The following is a 27358-nucleotide window of genomic DNA, read 5'->3' as shown; positions in this document are numbered from 1 at the left end:
ATCCATCTATTTTCAAGCGATACAGAAAAAGGATGGATTTTGTTTCATCACAAGCCAAACAAAGGGATGTCCGGTTACAAGACACGATTGCACAACGGAAGTTGTCTCAAGTGGCTTGACATATGGAGCGAACAATATATAGTGAATGAATAAAATTGTAATCTTCATATCTTCATGTTACTTGAACACGCAAAGCGCTCACTGACATACTGTAATCATCGCGAGAATTAAGGACAGTTGCAAGATTTGGACGTCAGCGCCACGCTGCCTTCAATGTCAGTCGGAAAGACTATAATCCTAAGTGAGCCAAAATGAGTTACATGCGACACGTGGATGAGATCAGACCTTCTATCTTGACTTCCACCGCATTGGGATCACTTGGACAATTTAATGAGACCCAAATCACAGAGAAGTTAATTCAACAATACATTGTATTATATTGTGGTTGCGCTGTAGTTTGGAGTAAAAGTACTAAATAAAATAAACAATACAAACAAATAAATGAGAAAATCATGACAAATAGAAAGTCAAATCTTAAAAGTTGTGTAAAAACGCATGTTGTGACACTCATCCAGATCCAGAGTCACGCTCCAGCCAATTGCGTCCAAGCGCGCTCAATTCTCAGTTTTGGGAAGGGCGGTAGTTATTTTTCCGAGGTCACAGTAAGGCACCAGAAAAGCCAGCTTGCTTCCCGTTTTGGCCACACGCTCGCTGACTTCTCTGTGGTGCGTCGGTGTCGGGGGGTGGGGGGTGGTGGGGGGAGAAAAAAAAAAGAGGAAGGAGCATGGTTTCATGTGACGCTCCTCCCGTTCTAGCGGATCTGTGGTAGCGCGGAGGAGGAGGCTGCGTAGCTCGGCGCTCAACAAAGGCGCTCGATACCTTGAACGACCGCCTGGTACGGTACCGAACCAAGCCCGAGGAGCACCGAGGAGACATAAATGGGTGAGGTGCATCATTTCTCCCCCTATATTTGGAGGACCCCCCCTTCTGTATCCTCCCTCCCTCTTCCTCGCTTGCTGTCTTCTAGAATATCCCCCAGCGCATCTGGATGAGCAGAACCGGAAAGTCCATGTCCATAAACTGGGTGCTCTCAGACCTCATTTTCTCCGCCCGTGGGTGCTCAAATATGTGTGTGTGTGTGTATACTATCTTGTCCTCTCCCGCCATGGTTGATCGTGGATGTGCGTGAGGGGTTTCATGAGATGATGAGTTGCAGATGTTGACACGTTTGCATTCACTCTCTCTATGCGTCCATGCGCGCGCTTGCGTGTGTGCGCGTGTACGTGCTGACTGTGACATTCCTCATTAAGCGCGTCCCCCAGGGTGCAGCGAGGGCCTGATGGCCAAGTCATCCATTGCTAAACGGCCAATTATTTCATCAATAGCGTGCATGCAGACAGACAGTAAAGAGGTCCGATATTTTCACTTTTATATTTTTTCTCCAACACGAGAGATGACAAGTCACTCATCGCGAGGCGTGTAAACAAACCGAGCCGAGCTTAGGTGAACGCTGAGCTGAAAACACAGAAAAGTATGTCGAGCGAAGCCCAGCTTAGTCACCGTTTGGGATTTGCCAAAAGACCTATTTGCCAATTTGACAAATGACAAAGTGTCATCTGAATGTCACAAATATTTTGTTTTGGAAAAACCTTTCGGGTCTTCACCGAGAATTGGGCTAAGATGTTCCAGGGAAAAAACGATTCTCGATTCTCTCAGAGCCTTTTTGTAAAGAGGACTTTTGGGCTGCGACGCAGAGAAACACGAGTCCTGGATCTCAAGGCAATGTCCACAACAGACCAAAGCTGCATAAGGAAGTAACAGAAGTTGAAGGAGACAACCTCAGGCCGCATCTGACAGCACCCGATACGTTCCCTAATTGTTGCCGGTTTACTTCCGAGTTTAGCTTGAGTGGCATCACTGCCATTGCAACGTCAAGGCGGGCAAAGGAGACTTGGAATCGCTCCTCTTTCATCTACAAGCGACGTATGAATGGAGTTTGAAGAGAGAAGCTAAAGTCCAGAAATGGAGTATTAGATTAGCTTCCTTGGCAAGCAAGAATAAATCTGAAAGGCAGCAGATTGTTGTTCGCTGTGTGGGGGCAGCCCGGAAAAAGCATTTCAAGTCGTGTCGGAGCTGTAATTTCACAACGTGGGACTTATGAAAGGAACATCTCATCTGATCCAATCCGATCTCGCCAATACAGATCGGTCTGACGATGAACTCAGACCACTTGGGTACGTTCTGATTTGACGTGGGCAAATTTTGCGCAAGTCATAGCCACACTTTGAGTGTGTTTGGCAAGCCGCTTCCGTACAAATGCGAGAATACGCAAAGAGCTCACGTCAGCATGCGGCGCGTCCGTCGATCTCTCTGTTCTCCATTCCATCATCAACAGTCTTGCATGAGAATTTTGCCGTGTTTTGTCTCCATGATGTCGACACAAAATGATTCACGTGCCATCAATTTGGACCGGGGAAGCCAGTGTGGATGAGTCATAGCTACTCGTTGAGATGCTTGTTTCCATGGTTACCACACCCCGTAAAACACTTTGGACATGGATCAAGCATCGGCCTGTGCAACAAGTTGTGTGCTTCGTTATCCATCCATCTATCTGCCCGTCCGTCTATCTGCATCTGAGCTAATCTCTCGCGCTAGTTAGCTTCGCAAGCAAGTTGTGACTTTCCGGTACCTTCAGATCGAGCTCTAAGTCGTCATGCTTGTGTAGAGCTACGTTACATTTGGTCCTGAATCCTTGCGTCGCCGTTAAGACGAAAACCGGATCGATCTGGAGCCTCAGCACCGGCAGAGGTTTTCGGTGACAAACAATGAATTTGAAGGCCTCGAACATTCGTTGACTTTCCGACTTTCTGCCTTGCAGTGGAGGCCGTGGCGGAGTTTGATTACGAGGCCCAGCGGGACGACGAGTTGAGCCTGAGCGTGGGCGACGTCATCGTGAACATACGGCGAGACGACGGAGGATGGTGGGAGGGCGAGCTGGGGGGCCGGCGGGGCTTGTTCCCGGACAACTTTGTGCGGGTGAGTAACCGTCTAACCGAGTACTGAAGTCCGTTGTTGAGCTTGAGTCGATTAGATTTAATACCTGCTTAGATAGCAAGAAAAAAAAACAGGGAGCGTCTTCAATTGTGTGTGTGTGTTGAAAGGAAGTGACACAATGAGCACGGATGGTTTTGCGTTCTTGTCAGGCGCTGGATTTGTGCTGAGCCACCGTCACAGTACTCATTCACTGTCGGGCAGAGGGACAATGGCCGTGTGTGTGCGGGTCGACTCAGTCATAGCATGCTGGTGTGTCACAAGATTGCACTTATGCCATTGAAATGCCGAGATTGACCCTTGGCTGATATGTTCCTCGCTCGCCATCGATTTTGTTTCAGACGCAAAACCTAGCAACGATTTCATGCAAACCAATTCAATCATGCATTGCTACTTTTACCTTGTTTGGCTCAGGCCTGAAATAGAGAAGTGCAATTTCAGTGAAAAGAGTGAGAGATCCCACCCACCCCCGCACAACACAATACACAGATGTTTCCTGTTGAGATCTGCCAAATCATGTTGTCTTCCTCATTGCTCTGCCTACCCTGAAAGTGGCCGCGGTCTCCGCATTGAACACGCACACACAATGTGGCATTGCTGGCAAGTCCCGATACTTAACGCACGAACGCATCGCGATTCGCTTGAGCGGAAACCCGTCACACGTGTAATCCAGAACAGGTCAATCAATCATCAGAGTCACAACTTGTTCAAATATGGTCAGAGCTACAGCTAGGAAATGGCGTCGTATAGTTGAATTTTTATGCTCATTAAGGCGTCCATGCCACATGTGAGGAGAGCGCGCGCGTGTGAGTCAGTCCAACCAGGCTGTCTGCTTCACAGGCCAGTGGCTTACGAAATAGCGTCGCCACGGTTGCAGCGTTGGCCATGTGACCCGTCATGTCCACTTTCTCAGCTTGTTCCCCTTCCCTGGCTCCCTTTGCCCCCTTTTTGGTGTCCTGTCTACTTATTAATCTGGTATATTTTTTTCAAGGTGTTACATTACGAGCACAACGTTGTCTTGTTTCAGAAGAAAACGAGATTTAAGTTGAAACCGGTCAACCAAGCAAAAATCACAGCTCTCTTTCTGCAGGAGATCAAGAAAGAGGGCAAGCGCGATGGCGGTCAGGTCAAAGCGGACCTGTCCAACGGCCGAGCCAGCCCGGTGTCCGAGCCCGGCGCCAGACCGGCCAAGAAAGGTAGCTAGCTTGCTCTAATATGTAGCGGCCCTCCGTCAAGTTGGCAGCAGGCTCGTTTGTGTCGGTGTTGACACTTTTTGCCATTGATGCGGAGCAGCCAAAGCAAAATGTCGCTCTCTTGTGGATCGCGTCATTAACTCACCTGCCAATGTCGATTGCAGCCGAGCAGATCCGCAAGCGGCGCTGCAAAGCGGCCTTCAGCTACGTGCCTCAGCACGAAGACGAGCTTGAGCTGAAAATAGGCGACGTCATCGAAATCGTAGCCGAGGTAAGAGTCAAGTCGTTTTTGGGACTCACGAACAAAGGTCGTCATTTAGATGCCGATGATTAATCATCACCGTTAATATTAACGTCAATGTCGTTGACGCCTGTCCTAAAAAGGTTTAGAATTGTCTGCATGTGCCACAAGATGGCGGCAAAGCATTACTTTTGACCAACGAAAGCTTCTCAACTCACCTCAACACTGTTCCTTGTTCCCCGTTGGTCTGACGTGTGCTCTGGGTGTTTTGTGCCGTGCGCAGGTGGAGGAGGGCTGGTGGGAGGGCGTCCTGAATGGCAAAAGTGGCATGTTCCCTTCCAATTTCACCAAAGAGATTCTGCTGGAAGCCGACGGGCCCACCGTCGACACGCCCGCCTCGCAGGAGGACACCCGCAGCGGCCGCAGCAGTGAGTCTCGGCCAATCAGACAGCGGTCTGTATAAGATTCAGATACTGATTTGTGTGTGCGTGCATGTACGCAGGTAAGAACAGCCCGGGAAGCGAGAGCGATGGAGGGGACAGTCGATCTGAAACAGGCTTTGAGGAAATCCAGCCCAAAAAGGTCATCAGCGTCTTAGTTGCCCTTTTTTACACTACAGTCTTCCCAATCACTCATGGCAAAGCCCCAAAAGTGACAAACAAGCTTTCAAATTACCCGTAGCTGTGTTGCCAGAGCTGAAGATGGCGCTGTTGTGTCTTCCGTGTAGGTGAGAGGCTTCGGCTTCGGAGACATCTTCAAAGACCAGCCCATCAAGCTCCGCCCTCGCTCCATGGACCTGGACGCTGAGGGTGACAAGGTGAATCGGCGCACTGACATCAGTCCAAGTACAGCAAACTCTGACCCACATTTCACAAATTCGCATTTGTCCACAAGATGGCGCCAAAACTGCAGTGTGCTGAATTCAGCCTTCCCTCTGCAAACTGCATCTCAAGTTTTTGACACGGCATATAGTTTCCATCCATCCTCGTTCGATACCACTCATCTCCGTAAGGGGGCGCTGGTGTTGATTTGGCTTGCAAAATGCAGAAGCATGTGTGGCACATGAGGATGTTGTTGCGCCTCCCTCCCGCCGCACGTGGCTTGTTTTATGGGCCATCGGCCGGCGTCTGCACCACATGCAAGGGTGGCCTGAGGGTTGTATTCTGGAATGGGGTTGAGTCACCCAAAGCCACGTCAGCCCACTGCAAAACCCTACTTGTGTTTGAGAGAAGACGCTAAATGCCAGCGGTGGGAGGTAAGCGGGCACAAAAACCCCGCCAAGCCTTGACCGGCGTGAGAAGACCACACCCGGCCGTCTGAAGTTGCAGCACGTGTTTATTCGCGCGTGACGGCCAAAGGAGCAATTTGGATGAGATGGGAATTGAATTTCTGGAACTGGGTGTGCGTCATTACACATTTAGTTTGAATCAGATGCGAGTGACTTTTTCAAGTGAGGGGAGGGGGCGGCATGGAAGGCGGGGGCTGTGAACAGAGCAGCGTGTGTACGTTGGAGACAGAAGCAGCCCTGTGAGTGTGGAAGAAGCTTCCACAAACACGGAGGAGGGCTTCCACCTCGAGACAATGAGCTCTTTAACACACACGCGCACATCCAGAGTAGAGGTACCGTTTGCGTCTTCTAGGTTGCTGAGTGGAAGACGGCGAGCGCAGCAGCCCCCGACAACATGAAGTGTGACCCCGACAGCAGAGGAAAAGGTCAACTTGAGCTCATTCGTTTGTCCGTCCGTCTTCTGGAAGCGCTCGTCCTCATTAAGATGGGCCGCACGTCGCTTTCTTTGGGAATGTGCTTCCAGGTCGAGAGCTGTGTAAAGTCCTCTTTCCTTACGAAGCGCAGAACGAAGATGAGCTGACCATCAAAGAGGGCGAGATCATCGCTATCATCACCAAGGTGTGTTGGAATTAATGCAGGGGTTTACGTTGGACCTTACCTGGCACGCTGCTATGCAGGAGTGCGCCGACACGGGCTGGTGGATGGGCGAGGTGGGCGGCAGACAGGGCGTCTTTCCGGACAACTTTGTCAAGCTGCTGGAAGCCGACAAAGAGGTAACAAAGTTTTTGGCGTTTGAAAACAACCAGTTGAGAAGAACGAAACGCATAACACAATTGACTAGAAGGCTGTCCCAATACTTTTGCCTCATCGTCGACATCTTTCTTTCCAGAGACCAAAGAAGCCGCCACCTCCCGGCGCACCGTCGTCCAAACACACGGCGGCAGGTAAGAAACTCGTCCTTCGTCCTCTTGCGGTTTACAATGTGGATGCGTCAAGAGAGCGAGGGAATGACGAGCAGACAAAACTGACCATTAGAGAAAAAGTTGGATGGCAAGAAGGTTCCTCCGGAGCGGCCCGAGCACCTGCCGCACAGAGACCAGGATCGAGGTACCCCCGTTGTTCTCACTTGAACTCCTCGTTAAAGAGTGTGCACCTTTTTTTTCTGAACGTCTATGCATAGCTTTTTATTGATGGCTAGGTTAAGCTAAGGAGCCGTTTCTCGCCATCTGCCATTTTGCCACTTGCTGTCGACAGAACGGGACATCACAGTTGCCAGGTCTCGCGTCACGAGCGATCACAGTGTGTGTGTTTGCTTGTGTGTGTAGGCGACGAGGTCGTCAAGCCCTCCCTCCCGACTGTCCTCCCCAAGAAACTTTTCCCTCCAAAGACATCCACTTGCCAACAACCCCCGAGACGTCCCGAGAGACCTCCCGCTCTGGCGTCAGTACGCGCTCCCACAACATCCTGCATGCCCCCCACCCTTCCCACCCCGTCTCACCCTAACCTTGGTGCCGTGTGCGCGGTCGGACTGCTCAGGTGTGAAAGTCCCAAATCTGAGGGTGGGGCCTGGACACCTGAATCGGTCGCTGATGGGTCCCAGAACGCCGGTGAGGGTTAGCGGAGCGTACCGACAGGATGACGTCACGGCATCCGTTCCATGTGTTTACATATTTGTGCGCAGACCTGGACTTGGACGCAGTGGTCCCAGCAGCGGAGAAGCTCAGTCACCCGACGGCGTCGCGGCCAAGAGTCACGGACCGCCGGCCTCGCTCGCAGATTATCACATCGGTGAGAACGTCTTCGCCAATGCGGTGAACCGAGGACATTTTGATTTCGATAGTGTTTGAGTAAAGTCTAGAAGCTATTGATGAACCTCATTTGAAGGTGGTCACTTTGTGTTGAATCATTGAACCACTGAACCTGTTCACCGGCAGCCCAGTAAAAATTTACTGATGGACTTACCGACTTTGCAGTCCTCGCTGATCGGCAGCGACGCAGACCACCTGGGACCAGCACCAGCCAAGGAAGACCCAGAACCGGTCCAGTCCAGACCTGCAGAGGTTTTTGCGAGGAAGGGAGCTCCCATCATTTCGGTAAGCTCTAAGCTTCACTTTGGGGCTATAAGTGATATTTGTTACTGAAAAAATGAAAACTAATAATGAGATCAGGTGCTCGAGAGTAAACCTCAGCCGGCCGCCAAATCGTCTCTGAGCCTATCCACCGGCAACGGCCGTCATCCAGCCTCGCCGTCGTCCCCTTCCGGCGGTACCAGTCCCTCTCCAGAGCTGCGGCTGGAGGAGCTGAGGAAGCAACTGCGAGAGCTGCGCAGCTCCGTGGAGCTGCTCAAGAGTCAGCACAGGCAGGAGATGAAGCAGCTGGCCGGCACGCTGGACGAGGAGAAGAAGATTCGTCTCGGTTTACAGGTGAGATGAGCGGTTAGCACTCGGGGATTCTCAACGCCTTCGACGTACAAATCACGTGTTTGTGTTTCCTGTGACAGATGGAAGTGGAGCACATAAAGAAGATCCTGTCCAAATGAGCCCGTGCCAAAACTACATTTTGTGCCAAATGATCATGATGATCGCCATCGGCAGCGAACATGGTGGACTCATAAACAATGTGACCCCGCCTCCCCCACCTAACAAGCACCCCACCATGATGTCGCCGCCTTACCTTGTGTTTACTTCAGTTGATTTTCTAAGCAGCCTTTCTCTCTCTTCGCTGTCTACTCTCCTGGCTTGCCAGGCTCGCCGGTACAGGCGGGTGACCGCCGTGTTGCCGTGGCAACGCATCAGTCAGCGGTGCTCGCGTAAAACAGGTGGCGAAGGCCAATAGCAACCCCCGCAGGCCGGTCGGTTAGGCCCGCCCGCCGCCGCGACGTGACCTCCCCGCCATGAAACTCCGCTGCGGTTACATGTTTGCGTGAACGTCTGTGTGAGATATTTTTGCGAGCGGCACATTTGAGCTCCAACTTGATGATTGACGTTTGTGTCCTTATTCAGCATTGATATGTTGCTAACCTCGCATTATCATATCTCCTATTGCCTATTATACGAGACACACAATAACTCGGAGATATTTTGTAAATTATTTTGGTTCATTTAGAAATCTACAATATCCCCAGATTTTTGTGACTGGTGAATTCTTCTCACCAATCTACCTGGTGAAAAATTGGACTGAGCATTTCGAGATATTATTAGTCTTGAACTAAGTCCAGCCCGAGTCTGTCCTTGACCCGGTGGTTAGCTTATAACTAACGACACAAAGCACACCGTACATTCCACTTTCAAAGAGCATTGCAACGGGGGCGCCCCCTGCAGGCACATCAATGACAGGACAAGCCAGCTTGCAGGTTGAGTTTAACCTTCACACAAATTATTTTAGCTTTATATGAAAATTGCCTCCCGATGACTGCGTTAATGCATGAGCACATCTGTGTCTATGGTCACGATATTGTCTAGTTTGCCTTTGTACAACATCAAAATAATGTTGATTTGAAAATATTGTGCACTTTTTTGACCTCACCAGACGTACGTCACCTCAAGTTGGCACTGGTGTTTTGTTAGCCAGCAGTAGTCAGGTTAGCGACAGGGTTGAGGGAATGTAGGCTAGCTGTGAAGGTGCGAGTGTGTGCGTGTGGGCTAACATGCACGGCCGATTGATTCCTCCTCGTACGACATTTGTGCACAGAATCTATGGCAACACATCACTGTGGCCTTCCTCTTCCACTCTCGTTTTGATCTTTTTTCTTTGTCACTCAAATTACAAGAAAACAAAAACAACCATGGCTGCAAATTGTTTTCTTGACTTGCTCTTCTCTTTCTCCAAGATAGTGATATAAATAAATATATATATATATATACTTTTGTATTTCCGTGGAATAAAGAAGCTATTATATAGTGTATGTGTTTCATTTTTTTTATTCCGAGGGTAAATAACGATTTTTCTCAAATGCTTAGAAATTATGTCACCAAATACACATATATGTATATGCTCTCTCCATTTTGTCGGTGGAAATGGGCTAACGAGGTTAGCTTGGTTAGCTTGCAGGACCTCACCTGAGTAAGAGAGCTATCACACAAAAACGCTTACCTATCAACTAAAACGGCTTTCTTCCCGCTGACTTTGAGGCCTCTGCGTGTCAGCCAACGTTTGAGTAGTTCCATAATATGTTTGGCAATAAAACCATGTTGGAATTTCGCCCCTGGTACGGCGTCCTCTTCCAAAATGTTTGTCCGACTGACCGTATGCACTGAATATTTATGAGCAAACGTGACGTCATTTGAGATCAACCCCAATTATGCAAATACGGGGGGCGGAGCCAAACTCAGGTAGCACTACGCACAAACACGAATAACGGAACGATATCGCAATCTGCAGGAGGTGATAATGAAAGTTACGTTTTTGAAGCTATTTAAAACAGCGTACTCCATGCGTCAGGAAAATAAATGAGGATGACCTTTCACACAAAGTGTCGCAAAAGTGGTTTTCTACTATTTGTCGTATCACTGTGAGGGGAATTCCATCCGTACTCACGCTCAGACCAATTTGGATTGGATGAGCCTACCATGCATGTTTTTAGGATGTGGGAGGAAACCGGAGTGCCCGCACAGGCACGGGGAGAACATGCAAACAGGGAGGGCCGGAGGTGGAATCAAACCCGCACCCTCTGAACTGTGCTTACCACCGTGCCGCCTACATTTATTATGTTAATCCATCCATTTTCTATTATTTATTAAATTACATTATTATGATATTTACAATAATAATATTTAGCATGTAAAGGCATGTATATTTAAAATTATAATTTGTGGAGGGATGTTTTGTATAAAAGTTATATTGTGGTATATCAAGTTCAATCGCAGTTGCATTTACAGGGGCTCTTTTAAAATATTTTGGCGCATATACTGTTCTAATAAACTAACGTCTGTGCGAAATAAATAGTGGTTTTTTTACGTAGGGGTGGGGTGGGGGGCACTCGGAAGTAGACATGCCCAGGGAGTAATTCAGTGAAGAACCGCCACTCCCATGGGCTCATGTCTTGTCACGTCTACGGAATGAAATGTTGACTTCCACACATGCGCTTCCTCGTCTTTTATAGGGGGGCGGGTATCTAGTCGGAACCGGTCTAGGAGTGAGCGGACCCCTTGGTGCGAGATAATGGGGCGCTGATGCGACCTAATGAGGCGGAGATGCGCGGGGACAACCTCGGACTCGCGCCTCTCCTCAAGGAGACCGCAGGTGCGCGCCGGGTGAGGAGCAGGACGTGCCCCGGGCGGAAGAAGCAAGTCTTGACAGACATCCAAGGGGGCGGAGGCTGCGTGGCGACATGGAAGCCGGCCAGAGCGCGCAAGCGGCGGATTGCATGGCGGGCGAGCATTCGGCCGCTATGTGTATGCTGGAGCGGGAGCGAGAGCGGGACCGGGAGCGGGCTGAGCTGTCCAGCCCCAGCCCGCCGGCCAAGCAGCGCTCCCTGCGGGTGGTTTACGTGCTGAACGACGGGCTGAAGGCGGTGATGGCGAGCAGCCCGGAGTCCGGCGCCCTGCAGTGTCTGCAGCGGGCGTGCGACGCCGAGAGCGCCCTGCTCACCACCGTCACCTTCGGCAGGCTCGACTTTGGGGAGACCTCCGTGCTGGACAGCTTTTACGACGCAGGTACCAAGTTTGGCTGGTGCTGCTGCTTCGTGATTTGTTCCCATTGCTGTGGTCTGACTTTCGGATTAAGTTGCAACATTCAAAAGTGCACTGCAAGCGTTTTCTTTACTTTCTACTTTCCGATGAGATTTTCGGTTCCGTACTCACGCTGGAGGCTACAGAATAAAAAAAAAACGCAACAGACTTTGCTTAAGTGAACGTGAAAAAATAGAAGCACTGAAATGTACCCACGTGCAAAAGTATAAATTCAACAGCCTTTCTAATAATAATATTGATAATTGTCACCGGTGGGTATGGTAAAACCCCTTTCTAAAAAATTTGACTTGACCTTAGAATAGAATAGAATAGAATAGAATAGAATAGAATAGAATAGAATGGAATGCCCTTTATTGTCATTTTACAACTTAGTTGTACAACGAAATTCGGATAGCTGCTCCCTTTCTAGTGCAAACATACAAAATTTAAAAAATTATAAAAGCAAGTCTGAGAATAAAAGTGAAAGATCTTATTTACAGTATAGCGATTAGAGGAGTGTAGCTAAACATAATAAAATAAATTTGACAAGTTTTGCTTTTGAGAAATATGACTCAAGTAAAAGGTAGTCCAACAAAAAGTTACTCTTCCAGTAAGTGTAAGTAAACATGGTTAAGAGCTAACTGGCAAGTAACCTCTGACTTCTCTAATCCGGACTTTCCGCGTGAAGTTTGCACGATGCAACAACAACGTTTCCAAAAAATGGATGCCGGCCTAAGGAGACGTGTCTTATCCGTGCAGACATTGCGGTGGTGGACATGAGCGACGTCTTCCGCCAGCCGTCCTTGTTCTACCACCTGGGCGTGAGGGAGAGCTTCGACATGGCCAACAACGTCATCTTGTACCACGACACCGACCCCGACACGGCGCAGTCGCTCAAGGTACCGTTTTTGTAACACAAAGCTTTTGCAACACTTGTGCTCTGCCCAGCTTTCAAACTCACTTGTCTTTTGCGGTGTGCTTTCAGGATATGGTTGCTCAGAAGAACACAGTAAGTGTCTGCATGGGAAAGGAGTGTGTGTGCACACACACACACACACACACACACACACTTTCTTGGGCTATTTTGAGAATCATGCTTTCGCTCTGTTCCAATCACTACCCCACGTGCCCCTGAAATAGCAGGCCACGAGACCTTAGCAGCTGTTCTGCCAAGCAAAGGGTTTCAATGTCTGAATGGTGTTTGTGTGTTTGTGTTTGGAGAAAGCAGTTGGTCCTTCGGCGCTAGGTTTCCCCTGGGTCCAGCTGCCTCCGGAATACAGAGGCTCTGGCCTGCGCAATCAAGTAAGGTAGAGTGGAGTAGCAAAGCATGCTGGGGGATTGTGCTCTCTAACCGTGGCGGAGGAGGAACAGGAGGTCACATTGTGCAAGAAAACCTCTAAAAGGCAACCAGGCTGAACGTCAGTTTGTAATATTCACAGTAGAGTGCTCACAAAACGCTTCGCAGGAGCCTTGTTGAGTCATGGACGAGGGAGCCCACCTTGTCCCTCTAACAGAGTCCAGCATGATCTTGGTAAGCTTGGTCGGGAATACAGCGTGACTATGGCGCCATTGCCGATATTTGTGTCATAACGGCAACAAAATGGTGCCTGATGTGTGGTTTGAACTGGTTCGAAATGATTTTGGTTCAGCGTTCGGCATTTGAGCTTGTCTTTGTCGGCATGATGCCTGACAACATTCTCCGAGGTCGACTCGAGGCTTGACAGAATGCCAGGGACAGGTCTCGTTTTAAAAGTTCCTTTCCGTCTTCAGGCATCCAGCGGCAACTACTACTTCATCCCCTACATCGTGACGCCCAACCACGAGTACACCTGCTGTGAGAGCGACGCCCAGCGGAGGGCCAGCGAGTACATGCAGCCCAGCTGGGACAACCTCTTGGGGCCTCTGTGTGTCCCCCTAATGGACCGCTTCACCAGCCTGCTCAAGGACATACATGTCACATCCTGGTTAGAAACAAAACTTGACGTGGTTCCAAAGTTTGCAAAGTCCTACCATCGGTTCTCGGTGGCCACAATATCTAGCATGTCCTGTCTGCAGCGCCTCCTTTAAGGACACCTTGCTCAACGACATCCGGAAGGCCAGGGAGAAGTATCAAGGCGAGGAGCTGGCTAAGGAGCTCTCCCGCATCAAGCTCCGCATCGACAACACCGAAGTCCTCACGCAGGACATTGTCATGAATCTGCTCTTCTCTTACAGGGACATTCAGGTGGGCTCATGTCGATCATGAACCGTTCCAAAGAATAAAACGTGCATCACCCCATTTGCTTTGTCAGGACTACGATGCCATGGTCAAACTGGTGCAGACCTTGGAGATGCTGCCTACTTGTGACCTGGCGACACAGCCCATGATCCAGTTCCACTACGCCTTTGCGTTAAACAGGTCACACGCAGACCTCCAATACTTTGCATTTGAGTGGATTTTGTGACTCCCGTTCTTTGCAGGAGGAACAGTCCTGGGGACAGGGAGCAGGCCCTACGCGTGATGCTCCACGTCCTACAGTCGTGCGAACACCCGGCTCCTGACATGTTCTGCCTGTGCGGGCGAATATACAAGGATATTTTCCTGGACTCTGACTGCAAGGACACTAAGAACAGGGACAACGCTATACAGTGGTAAAACTACACGTACATCTGAACCCATGTAGGATGTCTGGTGCAGTCAAAGCCCAAAAACCTTTGCAGGTACAGGAAGGGCTTTGAGCTGCAGCCTACCCTCTACTCAGGAATTAACCTGGCCGTCCTCCTCATAGTCGCTGGCCAACAATTTGAGAGCTCCATGGAATTGAGGAAAATTGGTAAGAGAATATCACCGGGCCACCGAATTTTCTTTTTCCCATCCCGACTCGTGGATGACCTCCGAGGCAAACACAGAACCACACGCTGAAGTCCAGATCTCGCTGTATTTTCCAGGTGTTAGGTTGAACAGTCTGTTGGGACGCAAAGGTTCCCTGGAGAAAATGAACAACTACTGGGATGTGGGCCAGTTCTTCACTGTTAGCATGCTGGCTAGCGACATCCCTAAAGCCACCCAAGCTGCTGAGAAGCTCTTTAAGCTGAAGCCACCTCTCTGGTAAGATCTGATGTCCTTGTAGGAACTAATCCCAAATTTGATGGTACAGTAATGCTTTGAACTTTTTGGTTTGCGTCCCTCTTCATAGGTACTTGCGTTCTGTGGTGCAGAACCTACAGCTGATCCAGAGGTTTAAAAAGCAGTTGGTGGAACATTCCCCCCAGAGGGACAGACTCAACTTCTGGATGGATATCATCGTGGAGGCCACACAGGGCACCACCAACCGACTGCGTTTTCCCGTGCGGATACCAGACGGAGCATCCGGCCGGATCCAATGCCCCGAGAGCGTCCTTTGACATCCCTATGTTCCAGGTGCTGATCCTGGAGCCCACTAAAGTGTACCAGCCTTCTTACGTGTCCATCAACAATGAGGCGGAAGAGAAGAACGTCTCCATCTGGCACGTGTCCCCTGCTGAAACGGTCCGTGGTGTCTTTCCACAGCTGAAACTGAAACCTTCCTTTGGTGACCATCTGCTGCGTTCATGTGTTGCAGAAAGGCATACATGAATGGAACTTCACCGCCATGTCTATCAAAGGCATCAGGTAGAGCGTGGTCCAAGGACATCTCAAGTCATGGCTTAATGCAATGAAGCCCGTGTGCCAATGATGACGTTCGTTGATTTTTTTTATCTCTTTACCTGTAGCATCAGCAAGTTTGACGAACGTTGCTGCTTCCTCTATGTCCACGACAACTCTGATGACTTCCAGATTTATTTCTCCACCGAGGAGCAGTGTGCTCGGTGAGGAAGCGCGCCTCCGTGTTGTGTTGTGTTTTGGTGAGACTGAGCCTGATGGGTCTTCACACGTCCACTCAGGTTCTGCTCCATGGTGAAGGAGATGATATCAGATGGTACGGGTAACTCCGTGGAGTTGGAGGGCGAAGGAGACGGAGACACCTTGGAGGTGAGTGCAACCCAAAACCCAGAACCTTGACCTGTGATTTTCTGGGCGTTATACTTGCAAGTCAAAACTTACACGTGACACTGTTGGTACTACTGCAGTACGAGTACGACACGGACGAGACGGGCGACCGGGTAGTGCTCGGGCGAGGCACCTACGGAGTGGTGTACGCCGGGAGGGACGTCAGCAACCAGGTCCGAATTGCCATCAAGGAGATTCCGGAGCGAGACAGCAGGTGGGTGCCGCCAAAGACAAGCCCTTTGAGAAAAGGCCTTGCAGAGTTTCGGTTCCCGGGTAGTCCCTTTAGAAGTAGCTACTGCATCTCACAATCTGTTCAAATCCAAACTGTTCCCCCTTGTCTTGGTAAATCAGGTACTCGCAACCTCTTCACGAAGAAATTGCCCTCCACAAGTACTTGAAGCACAGGAACATCGTTCAGTACTTGGGCTCCGTTTCCGAGAATGGATACATCAAGATCTTCATGGAGCAAGTCCCTGGAGGTGTGCGTCTGTGGTCTACCAAAGACCAGAGGCACTTGGCCTACTTGCATTTTGAGGAAATTGAAACAGTAGCTTGACTTACGAGATTCTGAAGTTTTTGGTGGCTGCGTGGGATTCATGTCATCTGAATTCGTTTCCATGGCGTCCAAGTAAATTGAGAGTTCCATCACGGACTGAATGAAACTTGAAGTCATCCTTTCATTCGTCCTCCAGGGAGCTTGTCAGCATTGCTGCGCTCCAAGTGGGGTCCGCTGAAGGAAGCCACCATCATCTTCTACACCCGGCAGATCCTGGAGGGCCTGCGCTACCTGCACGAGAACCAGATCGTCCACAGGGACATCAAGGTCTGACCGAGAGAAAGCAACGCTCATCATTTTGACTCACCACTCCGTCTTTTGTCGACAGGGTGACAACGTGCTGGTCAACACCTACAGTGGCGTCCTGAAGATTTCAGACTTTGGTACCTCCAAGCGGCTGGCAGGAGTCAACCCCTGCACCGAGACCTTCACAGGTAATTTGTACTTCTGGGTAACTTGAGTAACGGTGTTCCTTCCCATTTGGAAGCTTTGTACGCAAGATTCTTCTCGTCTGCGGAATGCCAAATTGATTTTGCACAACAATTAAATAGTAGGGAGAAGTTAAAGAATATCTTCACTTGCTGTCCATAGAAACGCTCGGAGGTGGCATGCTGGAGCACACACGTGTATTGACCAAGCATCTGGCCTCCTCCATCTGTTAGAGCCTTGTGCAATTAGATCAGCTAATCAAGCGCAGGCACAACGCTGTTTATCTTTCATTAGTAGGTTCATCTGTGTTGCTGTGTCTGTCCTAATCTCCTTCTCCCGTTTATTGTACTATATGGGGCAAATTCCAGATCTACCAAGGACAAACTTTTATGTTGTGGCTTCACTGAGCTCCATCTCCACGTGCAGGCACTCTGCAGTACATGGCTCCGGAGATCATCGACAAGGGTCCCCGCGGTTACGGAGCCCCGGCCGATATCTGGTCGCTTGGATGCACCATCATCGAAATGGCAACCGGGAAACCTCCTTTCCATGAGCTGGGCGAGCCGCAAGCCGCCATGTTTAAGGTTGCCGACCGCTTTCGGTTCCATCGGCGATCCCGAGAGAGCGTATCCGCTTTGATGGTCTCGGCCCTCCCGCCTGCCCTGAAACACGCAGGTGGGCATGTTCAAAATCCACCCGGAGATCCCCGAGTCTTTGTCGCCGGAGGCGAAGTCGTTCATCCTGCGCTGCTTCGAGCCCGACCCCCACAAGCGAGCGCTGGCCTCCGACCTTCTGAAGGACACCTTTGTGCGACACAACGCCAAGGGCAAGAAGAGCAAGATCGCATTCAAGGCCTCAGGTGCGGTCCAATTCAGTTGCCAATTACCGTTTCATTTTTGGGAACACATTTTTAGCGCCATATTCTCAGAGAATATGCAAATGAGTTTCTTCCTTTGCCAAGAAGAAGTAAAGGTGAGGTTTTTCCACTTTTGTCAGACTACATCCACGTTTCGCTGCCGGTGCAGCTCCAGTGCGAGGCCGCGGGGAGCAGCAGCAGTGAGCACGGTTCCATGAGTCCCGACTGCGACTCCAAACACGACGTCTTCTTCCACAAAAAGAAAAGCTCTGGCTCGGAGAACCTGCTCAAGCCGCCCAACTCCAACTACCTGAGGTGCCACCGTGCACCAAACACATGTAGTGAACAATTAACTCGGGTATTGATATTCGAACAGCGGTTTTCAATCCCCTGAGTGGTGACAAAGCACTAGTTTTGTCTTAATAAAACTACTCCACACATTTTGACATTGACACCAAGATGCCACATGATGTCACCAAGGCACCATTCTTGTCTACCCGATTCAACATAGTGCTTGAGTAACTATTTTTGTCTAAAAATAAAAAGCTCCTTAACTCACTTTGGCAGAATTCCTTGGCAACAAGATGGCAGGAAGTTTTTTGTGGGGACTATGTCCAGTATTTTTAAGTGTCTCAGTTCAAGAGCTCTGCTGAAGGTGAAACACAGAACTAGCTGGAGGTCATGGAATAGAAGCTCCCTCGTTTTGCGAACGTTGCGCTTGTTCCTAATATCAAAAAGATGTGTGTGTGTGTGTTGGTGGCAGATGGCCTTATTGTTGTCAGCATGCACCGCTACCTTTTACAGCACTGATATAATGAAGCTTGATAACTTTACAAGCTACTGCTGTTGACTCTGCTCGGCACACACAGTAGCCAGGAGAGTCTAGTATCCGTAAACGTCATAAAAAAAAAAAAAAAAACTGCGCTGAACTAACAGCACGTGTTTGTGTGACAGCGTTCCGGACGAGGGTTCGGTGTCGGAGGACCGCAGCGGGGCCCCGCCCTCACCGGAGGACAGGGACGGCGGCCTCTTCTTGCTCAAGAAGGATAGTGAGAGGAGAGCTATTTTGTTCAAGGTCCTCAACGAGGACCAGGAGAAGGTCATCTCCAACCTGAAGGAGAATTACATCCAGGTGCGCTTGTGCAAACACAAATACAATGAGTGATGTGCCAAGTAACGGACCAGGACCGCTTGTGTGGCTCCCTCTATTGGAGAGAGAAATAGCCTCGCCAACCCAGAAGATCCAAAAAAAAAGAAAATGCGTTCTGCGTTCTCTTACTTGTTGTTTTTTTCGGGCCGGCGTTGTCCACACTCCAGGGCAGCGAGGAGCTGCAACTGTCGGTGGAGCACATCAAGCAGATCATCTGCATCCTGCGAGACTTCATCCATTCCCCAGAGAGGCGCGTCATGGCGGCCACCATCTCCAAGCTCAAGTTGGACCTGGATTTTGACTCTACCTCCATCAACCAGATCCAGTTGGTGCTTTTCGGCTTCCAGGACTCAGTGAGTTTCTGCTACTTTATTTGATTGGAAGACAGAAGAAAGAACTTTCAAATGAGGCTAGCATTGATATCTGCCAAGGGTACTTACCTGTCCCTATTTTGTGTCAGGTGAACAAGGTCTTGAGGAATCATCACATCAAACCTCACTGGATGTTCGCCATGGACAACATCATCCGCAGGGCTGTGCAGGCCGCCATCACTATTCTCATTCCAGGTGGGCGACATCTGCTGGACATGTGGCCAATTTCAATCCAGCCAACTTTGCTCCAGCGATTCTCAACAGCAGCTAATTTCAAGTCACGTCTCTCCTCTAGAGCTTCAGACGCACTTCGGCCCAGCGTCGGACTGCGAGGGAGCGGAGAAGGAGGATGAGGTGGATGAGGAGGAGGCAGACTTCGGTCCGGTGTTGGCCTCGGCTGAGCCCGGGACCCCCGCCGAGCCCGCGCCGCATTCGGCTGTGCCACACCCGACCCACGAGCACCAGCGCTCGCACCACCACCAGATGGGCGCGCAACTGGGCCGCCTCAAGCAAGAGACCAGCAGGTACAAAATGTGGACATGGAGTCATTACGGCTGGAATTATGGGGACCTCATCTCATTTGATTTTGTTCTTCTTTAAAAAAAAAAAAAAAATTGGTGGAATAATCACATTTAATAAGTACGCGCTCTGTTGGCGCCCCCAACAGGCTTCTGGAGGAACTGTTGCACAAGGAGCGAGAGTACCAGCAGGTGCTGAAAGCCACGCTGCAACAGCGCACCCAAGACCTGGACCTGGTCCGAGTCCGTCACAGACCACCAGGTGGAAGCCCAACACTTCACTTTAGCTTTGGGTGCTCCCATCTTCCCACTAACTTAATGCTAACACCCAATGGAAAAAAACATTGTTGGGTTAACGGAATGTTCTAACTCTAAGACGCATTTGTAATCCATCCAATGACATATATTCTTTATCCTCAGTGAAAAACAAGTCATATTATTGTTTACTATTTGCACAGAGTTTGTGTAGGAGCTCAAAGCTCCCCCAAATTTGTGTGCTTTCTGCAGACATTTCTCCTCCCTCCATCTTCCACATTCCGGCGGACCACGAGCCGGACAAGCAACTCGCCGATTGGCTGAAGAAGGAGGGGGCGGACCCGGAGACTATCGATAAGGTGATGACTGTGTTAAGATGTGCACCACTGTCTTTCCTCCATTCACTTCATCATAGTTCTAAATCTGTGTAGTTTGCGCTGGAAGAATACACGCTGACTGACGTCCTGAACGAGGTCACCAGAGATGATTTACGCTGTCTCCGCCTCAGGTATCAACACGTTGGCGTACTTTTCAATGCCTTCCCTAAGCTCCGCCTTCATCCTCAGGGGCGGCGTCCTGTGCCGGATCTGGCGGGCTATCCAGAGGCACCGGGAGCGAGCGAGGCCGAAGGAAGACGAACGCTCGGAGGACGAAGCCTGACGCCGCCAACCTTCCACTGTGCCTTTATTTTTTTTTCTGCCCAACTTGACCAAAATTCTCTCTTTGTGTGCTCATCGTATTGCCATATTTTGCCCAAATGTGTTTTACTGCATAACACAACTAGGTTGTTGAAAAAAGGGACCAAAGGAAGCATCCAAAAGAAATTAAATCTGAGTGAACCTGTTTGCAGTTTGTGTGGGCGGGGCCTACCCACTCACCTATTCTATTTGAACGACAGCTGGAAAAGTAAAACGACTTTGTAATTTTCGGCAAAATTCAGCTTAGCTTTTATCAACGGAGACAACGCTTAACCATTTGCAGTCACAGCCAAGCAAGTGTTTGAGATTGTATCGGCTTTGTCTCACCCTTCAAAAGCTGTTTTCTTTCTCAACACGAGCAAACTAGCCGCCATCTTTACTTGTGGATGCTATTAGCTTTTTGTCAGCCATGTTGTCTTTGCAAGTGTTGTTTCCTGTTTGCTTTACAATAAACTTGGAAATGAATCGCATCCGTTTCATCTTTTAGCCCTTTGTCCACTGTGGAAAAAAAAAATGCAAGTCAAGGCCGTTACACTCCCCTTCCACCATTGGACTTTGCCATCCTTAATCCTACTGAAGTAGGTGAGATTGCCCAATATGACACAATTCCCTTCACGTGTGTGTTATCGGACGCCGCGAATGATTTAGATAAAGATGTTTACCATCTAAGTGCCTCTGAGACATCACAAAACGTCAAAGTTTCCACAATTTATCAAGCGGGGGAAATTTCCTTGACGTACACACGGTTAATGGACCTGCGTGGTGATAAAGTGATATGAAGGTGAAGTTCTTTTGTTATTTTCAAAGCAAAGAGTGAAAAACAGCCAACAAGTGTCAGGGTTTAGAAAATTCGGACACTTTTGGAATGAGCGAGACAACAACCATTTAAGATGACGTGAAGTCAAAGCTAGTTTCAACTTTGGCATCAGTCATTGAAATACGGTACATGAGACTATCGAAGATCTGAATCTTTATATTGTTCAATCAATAGATCGAAATGTACTCAGAAGATTGAGATCAGGATCAGTGCCAACAGTGATGCAATCTTTTGCAAACGAGGAAATAATCAACAACGTAATGCTGCTGTGATGTGTTAATGGCCTCTTGTTGGCGACTCCACCTTGTTCTTTTTTTAGCTCTCTGGTTTCAGATTTCAATGGTCGGGTGATAGTAACTGGTGATTATGGGCTGATCATGACGCTCCATGCAGAAACTCCACGCCACCCAAACAAGCAGAAACTGAAAGAAATCTAAAAGAAAATTCTCACATGCAGATCACTCCAGACGGTAAGGCTGGAACTGGGATTCTAACCCTGAACCCCAGAAATGTGAGGCGCACATGCTTCCCACTCTACCAACATACTGACGTTGATCGCCCTTGATTTTTTTGTTTGTTTTGTCCCCATGACTCAAAGTTATTGCAAAATGTGAGCCTGAGTCTTTCGGGACACTTTGGCAACATCAAGTACGACATGATGATGAAACAGGTCCTAAAAATGTTTGTCGGCATTCCTTTCTATGATGTGAGCTCACGTGAGCACATGTTGCAGAAGAAACGGACACCCGCCCCTTTCCAACCATTGCACGAGCACAGGTGGGCAGGTAGGCTCCCTCCCACCCAACGGGGTGGGAAAGTCCAGACGCCAGTCTACATAAAATCAGGACGGCTGCTTTCTCCGACAAATTGGAAACGAACACCCTCAAAGCAACAACAAAAACCAGCATGCGAGGCCACGCCATCTTTCTCCTCAGTGGGTTGCTCATCCTCACCAGCTTCATGGCCGGCACGCATTCGGGTAAGACCCTAACTCTTGGAAGACACCGCCTTCTTCTATTTCTGCTAAAATCCCAGATGATGTTTAAAACCACTTTTACCCTGTTTTTGCAGCCAGTTGCTGTTTGAAGTACATCAGGGGGCAGTTGCCATGCCAACGGGTGTCAGGTTACACCTACCAGTCCATGGGAAAGTCCTGCGATATCAACGCCGTCATGTGAGTTGCCTTGACAAATGAGAACGCTCACATTCAATAGGTTTTGGTGACTATTGTCCATCTCAAGTTCTCAAGAGTCTGTCAAACACGACTTTCTTCTTTTTTTTTTGGGGGGCGAGTGAACCTGAAAAACGGTTTTAAATCATACCAGTTAGGTTCAAAGGTCCCATTCTCAAATTCCTTCACCCAGATAACATCATTTATCAAAGTTTGGAGCACTTTTATGTGATAGCAGTAAAATAATCATACAAGGTTGATCAAAAGGAATAAACAACCACAAGTAAATCAAAGAATGGAGTAAAAAGTATGAGGTGCGACAAATTCCCTTTTTGAGGTTTACAAATGATTCCAAAGATGCCGCGCACAATTGACGTCATTTCATTTGGGGAAGTGGCAGGCGGGCGCTAGGGGGTGCAGATGCCTTTGGTTGCGTCATCAAGTTTTTGTTCACTGGTGTCTTGACTCACTCATTGGCAGTGAGTCAACACAATGACAAAACGGGCCTCTTACGGAGACAAATGACATTGTCGTGGAATAAGTGGACCACGCATTATGCAAACAAGCTGACAAGAAACTTTGATGTGAGTTCAAAGTGAAATAAATGCATATTGGCCTGCTGAAACAGTTTTAAGAAATGTACTCATACGTCAGCGGGTTAACCATCAACTAACTGACACTCCTCCAGGCTGCTCATTAACATGCTGGTTCTTCCTGTTTCGCAGCCTTCACCTCCCCGGAAGGTTTTTGTGCGCCAATCCCGCCGCGAGCTGGACCCAACGAGTGATGCGCTGCATCGAGTGAGTAGGACGCGCGTCGATTTTCTCAGAGTCGTTTCTGCGTCTGACTGAGGTTTTCCGTTCTAGTGAGCGCAGGAGGAAGAACACAGAGGCCCTTCAGGAATCCGCCAAAACCACCACAGCGGCATGAAGTTGGACTTGTTGCTTTTGGTTGGAGATTCAACTGGACGACTGCTTTTGATGTGAAGACATATGTAAGCTCTGTTTTGTAAACAGCTAAGAGTAGCTATCCGAAAGTTCTCACAGCTTCTCTTTTGAGAATTGACCTATTTGCTTTTCAAATGTCTTTGGCATTGTGCAATTTTGGTTGTCTGCTTATTTATTAAAGAGGCTTTTTTTGTACCACACGCGTCCGTCTTGTTCCACTCCTCAGTCGCTGCAATGACGTAATAAAATCTTGCTGCTCCGATGAGCTAATGCCACTTCGCTGGCAAACTTTGGGAACACTATTACACTGCCCCATTACAAAATAATAATGATCAAACAAAACATTTCACAGTTATAACATTACACCCATAAGCACCATTTTTCTTGATTTAGCAACACAGCAATAAATCTGTAAGCTCAATTTCAAACGAGGACTGGTCAGTCTGATTTTGCTTTTGCGAGCAAATGAAACATCATCCGTGCAATCAAAATCAAGCTCTTGTGTGGATCCAGCCTTCACCTCATTCCGTCTGTCCGTCTGTTTGTCACTTTCTGCTCTCCACGGTGAGCAGTAGCAGTTCCCCGCCGGGATTGTTTCCGGAGTGCAGAGCCTGCCGGAGCTTCTCCCAGAAGAGGTCGGTGCACTGGGCTGCCCGAGGCCAACTCAGGAAGGTCTGCTTTTTCACAAGCTTCCTCATGCGGTAGTAAGGAGACAGCTCCCAGATGGGAATGTCCTCCAGGAAGATCAGGATGAGAACATCCCTGTGCTCATCAAACAGGCGGAAGCTGTCGGGACACAGTTAATCAGAGTGCCATTGACGTGTCGTGGTCATTAGCAGAGGTGGCAAAAGCGCTGAGTCACAAAAACTTGTTCTTCTTACCCGGCCACCTGAATCTCTCTGGAGCACCACTCGCTCTGCAAGTATTTGCGACTGATTATGCAGATGGATTTTCTGCTGGCATAGATGGCGTCGGTGATGTTCTCCATGATGGGCTTCCCTGAAGAGTAAATAAAATGAGGCCAACGGCGACATCCTTTGGAGCACGGGTGATACTGCAATGAATGCAACCCTACCTGGCTCGAAGTCTCTGTGGTGCAAGCACAACTTCCAGCCTTGCTCCTCCTCAAGTTTGGGCACCAGCTCCCTGAATACCCAGTCCTCGTCGCCGGCATTGTAAGAGACGAAGGCGTCGTAGAGCGACTCGGGCTGTCTGTCGCGGAATTTCCGCTCGTGCAGCAAGGCCAGGAAGAGGTGATAGGCGTAGGCCAGCTGCCACCGCAGGAAGTGATAGGTAAAGGACGACAACTGAAACAAGAGTACGGCCACGGTGGTGGAGATGAAGTAGATGAACTCTACATCCACCGAGCAGGATCGGATGTCGAGGTCCAGCAGCTTCATGCCTTTAACGCTCGGGGGGTAGTTGCATACAAAGTTGTAGGCGTCAAAGACTTGGGTTTGACTTTTGTTCAACCACAGCAGGAACTGGGAGTTGTCGCAATCGCATAGAAAACTGTTCCCCTGAAGGTCCAAATACACCAGGGAAGGAAGGGCGTCCATCTGTTCCTTGGTGATGACCGAATACTGGTTCCTTCGTGCTTGGAGGAACTTGAGTTTGGTAAGGTTGGCCTCCTTCAGGAAATCGAGCGACCGGAGAGCGGTTCTTGAAATGTAGAGGCTGCGCAGGTTCTGGATGGGCTCAAACAAGCTAGGGGAGATATCGATTAACTCATTTGAGCTCATGTCAAGCTTCTGAAGCTCAGGTGTGTGCTTGAACGTGTCTGGGTGCAAGGAAGCGAGTAAGACGTTTCTCGTGTCGAAAATCTGAAGGTTGGTCAAACCCTGCAGAAAGTTGCAGGGCAGTTGGGACCTGCCTCTGCTATGTTGGCCCGCCATGGCCAAGGTCTCCAGGCGAGAAAGCCCAGAGAACGGCGCCGCCGGCAACGGCAAACTGCTCTTGTACTTGATGCGATTGTCCAACAGACTTAACCGTCTTAAATTGGTCAGATCATTGAAAACGCCCGCGGTTATCTGTTGGATCTCGTTGGATTGCAGCAAAAGGTCGGTGAGCATCGTCAGGCCCACGAAAGAGCCGTTCTCAAGCTTTCCCAGTCGATTCCTCTGCAACGATAAGTTCTGGAGAGATCGCAAGCCTTCAAATGCTCCCATTTCGATAACCTTGATTTGATTATTATCTAGTTTCAGCTGTCTAAGATTCGGTAAGTATCTTTTAAATGCACTGGCCAGTTGAGTGATTCGATTGGTCTGCAATTTGAGGACCTCAAGCTTGGCTAGACCTTTGAAGACGCACTGGTGGAGGGTCGATATGGAGTTCTGATAAAGGCCAAGGATTCGGAGTTTGCCGAGATCGGCGAAGTCTTCGCAAGTGAGCGTGCTGATGTTATTGGAGCTCAGGTCCAGTTCTAGAAGTCTGGACAGATTCCTAACGGCGGGCGGGACTGAGGAGAGATTGTTCTGACTGAGAGTCAACTTCTTCAGATCTTTTAGGGCTCCAAAGGAGCCGTTGAGAACGTCTTTCATACGATTGTCGGCCAAATCCAACTCGGTGACGTTGGAGCAGAGCCGAAGCAGACCGCCATCAAGCAGCCGAAGCTTGTTGCGTCTGAGTTGCAACTGAGTCAGTGTCGGGATGGTGCAGGACACGTCCAGCAGCTGCCTGATGTCGGATTTCATGGCGTTCATCCGTAGAGTGCTCAGCGAGAAGTTGACGCTCTGGAAAAGCACCCCGGCGTCCTTCTGCGTCAAGTGAAGCCCGCCGATATCGAGCGAGGTCAGCTGTCCGAGAAGAGGCCCTCGGCCAATCTCCCACGAAAACTTGCGCCTTCTCGGAGAACCCCCCACGTTCAGCCAGGTCAGGTTTTGGAAAACGTTGGCGCTGACGGCAAAGACGTCGATATGGTTCTGAGACAGATCGAGGTACGCGAAGCCCACGGTGTTGTTGGTCAGTTCCCAGGACTGGAAAATGGTGACGTCGATTTTTTTGAGGATGAGATACTTCAGATTGGGTAGATGCTGTATTGCGTAGTGGACCTGAGTCAAGCGCCGCAGTTTGTTGAATGACAAGTCCAAGACTGTCAAGTTTGTCAGGGGCTTGAAGGAGGAAGGGGCCACAGTTCTTATGACGTTGCTCGTTAGTCTCAGCTCGCTCAGGTTGCTCAAACCCTCAAACACATCTCCCAGTTGTGCCAGACGGTTATTATTCAGATTTAACATTTGCAGCAAGCGCAGGTTGGCAAAGGTGCCTTTTTCGATCTGTGAAATGTTATTGCGCTTCAGGTCTAACTGCGTCAGGAGCGTGTAATTGAGGAAATCACCTGCTCGGAGCTTGGAGATTTTATTCCCGCCCAAGTCAAAGGTTTTGATCCATGCCGGGATGTCCCGGGGGACGGTTCGTAGCTTGCTGCCCGAGCAGATGGCGTTGTCGTAGCTTATTCGACAGTCCTTCAGTATGTATCCGGCGCAACAGTTGGCGCTCAGAGAAAAAACGAAACAAAAGCTCAACCACGAGAACCGTCCACTTATGGGGTCATTACCATCATCCATCGTCCGAGAAGCCGCTCTAGGTTGTTGTTCCAAAAGTATAAATTAGGTCCATTCAGAACGGGACATATTTGGAGAGCAATATGAAAAGTAACCTTCAAAATCAAGAAGAGAAGGACGCCACGGACGGAGGATCATCAAGGCTCTTCCACACTTTCCGAGCAGCTGGTAAAGCAGTCTGCGCCCGAATCCTGCTCTTCACTGTCACGTGTGAGGAAGTGAGAGCGTGTGGTCTCTTCAATGGCTCACAAGGGCTGAGTAAGTTTCGGGCGGAATATCCAGTGTTGCACAGTCAGAACGAAAGGAGGAAGTTGCTCTTTGTTATGTTAGATTTCATATCAAATGGAAATAAAAGAGGAACTGCATACGATTTACGGCTTTCAGATTGAGTCAAAGTGTGCCACCCTTTGATTGGATGTTGGACTTTTTCCACAGATTCACCACCAACACCATAGGACACTTTGGCCTGCTCTCAACCAATGGCGTTCTTCCATCAGCAAATTCTCCACAGTCCAAAAAAAAAAAGACTTCAAAAAAAGGTTACTATAAAAAACTTCTAAAGTCAGTCGGTCAGCTTTG

General features: G+C 49.3%; 4 protein-coding genes and 1 long non-coding RNA gene across 10 annotated transcripts; 3 read left to right on the top strand and 2 right to left on the bottom strand.

The window, feature by feature from the left end:
• Positions 1 to 51: 51 nt before the first annotated feature.
• Positions 52 to 5282, bottom strand: LOC125986176 (uncharacterized). The gene is made up of 2 exons (XR_007487556.1): positions 5161 to 5282; positions 52 to 4940 (listed from the first exon to the last, which is right to left on the bottom strand). It is a non-coding gene; the product is annotated as an uncharacterized lncRNA (long non-coding RNA).
• Positions 794 to 9675, top strand: sh3kbp1 (SH3-domain kinase binding protein 1). 5 transcript variants are annotated; one of them, XM_049749648.1, is made up of 18 exons: positions 794 to 942; positions 2879 to 3036; positions 4142 to 4247; positions 4409 to 4515; positions 4769 to 4913; positions 4988 to 5067; positions 5213 to 5302; positions 6126 to 6198; positions 6297 to 6391; positions 6451 to 6546; positions 6663 to 6717; positions 6809 to 6880; positions 7099 to 7213; positions 7310 to 7380; positions 7455 to 7561; positions 7747 to 7866; positions 7942 to 8196; positions 8274 to 9675. In XM_049749648.1, the coding sequence occupies exons 1-18, from the start codon at positions 939 to 941 to the stop codon at positions 8310 to 8312; spliced, it is 1788 nt and encodes a 595-aa protein (XP_049605605.1). In that variant the 5' UTR covers positions 794 to 938; the 3' UTR covers positions 8313 to 9675. The 5 variants fall into 5 exon arrangements, with proteins under 5 accessions (XP_049605605.1, XP_049605606.1, XP_049605603.1 ...); XM_049749649.1 differs by lacking the exon at positions 6809 to 6880; XM_049749646.1 differs by having other exon boundaries at positions 7099 to 7380.
• A 1163-nt stretch (positions 9676 to 10838) lies between these two features.
• On the top strand, positions 10839 to 20748 carry map3k15 (mitogen-activated protein kinase kinase kinase 15). Of its 2 annotated transcripts, XM_049749628.2 has the most exons (30): positions 10839 to 11427; positions 12202 to 12341; positions 12428 to 12451; positions 12664 to 12744; positions 13213 to 13406; positions 13498 to 13666; positions 13734 to 13840; positions 13903 to 14073; positions 14143 to 14255; positions 14371 to 14530; positions 14619 to 14769; positions 14843 to 14950; positions 15024 to 15073; positions 15175 to 15270; positions 15346 to 15433; positions 15532 to 15665; positions 15803 to 15930; positions 16144 to 16274; positions 16336 to 16441; positions 16863 to 17020; positions 17112 to 17295; positions 17433 to 17607; positions 18247 to 18424; positions 18610 to 18795; positions 18903 to 19008; positions 19109 to 19337; positions 19481 to 19593; positions 19839 to 19945; positions 20018 to 20094; positions 20153 to 20748. In XM_049749628.2, the coding sequence occupies exons 1-30, from the start codon at positions 11103 to 11105 to the stop codon at positions 20244 to 20246; spliced, it is 4083 nt and encodes a 1360-aa protein (XP_049605585.1). In that variant the 5' UTR covers positions 10839 to 11102; the 3' UTR covers positions 20247 to 20748. The 2 variants fall into 2 exon arrangements, with proteins under 2 accessions (XP_049605585.1, XP_049605586.1); XM_049749629.2 differs by lacking the exon at positions 12664 to 12744 and having other exon boundaries at positions 10840 to 11427.
• A 1144-nt stretch (positions 20749 to 21892) lies between these two features.
• Positions 21893 to 23414, top strand: ccl20b (chemokine (C-C motif) ligand 20b). Its single transcript, XM_049749661.2, has 4 exons — positions 21893 to 22080; positions 22173 to 22275; positions 22998 to 23072; positions 23139 to 23414. Exons 1-4 carry the CDS (start codon positions 22008 to 22010, stop codon positions 23200 to 23202), a joined length of 315 nt encoding a protein of 104 aa, XP_049605618.1. The 5' UTR covers positions 21893 to 22007; the 3' UTR covers positions 23203 to 23414.
• Positions 22368 to 26966, bottom strand: tlr22 (toll-like receptor 22). The gene is made up of 3 exons (XM_049749640.2): positions 24295 to 26966; positions 24101 to 24218; positions 22368 to 24005 (listed from the first exon to the last, which is right to left on the bottom strand). Exons 1-3 carry the CDS (start codon positions 26780 to 26782, stop codon positions 23765 to 23767), a joined length of 2847 nt encoding a protein of 948 aa, XP_049605597.1. The 5' UTR covers positions 26783 to 26966; the 3' UTR covers positions 22368 to 23764.
• Positions 26967 to 27358: the final 392 nt, after the last annotated feature.

Source organism: Syngnathus scovelli, chromosome 18, assembly GCF_024217435.2.
Source record: "Syngnathus scovelli strain Florida chromosome 18, RoL_Ssco_1.2, whole genome shotgun sequence".
NCBI lineage: Eukaryota > Metazoa > Chordata > Actinopteri > Syngnathiformes > Syngnathidae > Syngnathus > Syngnathus scovelli.
This window is presented reverse-complemented; position numbering and strand designations above follow the sequence as displayed.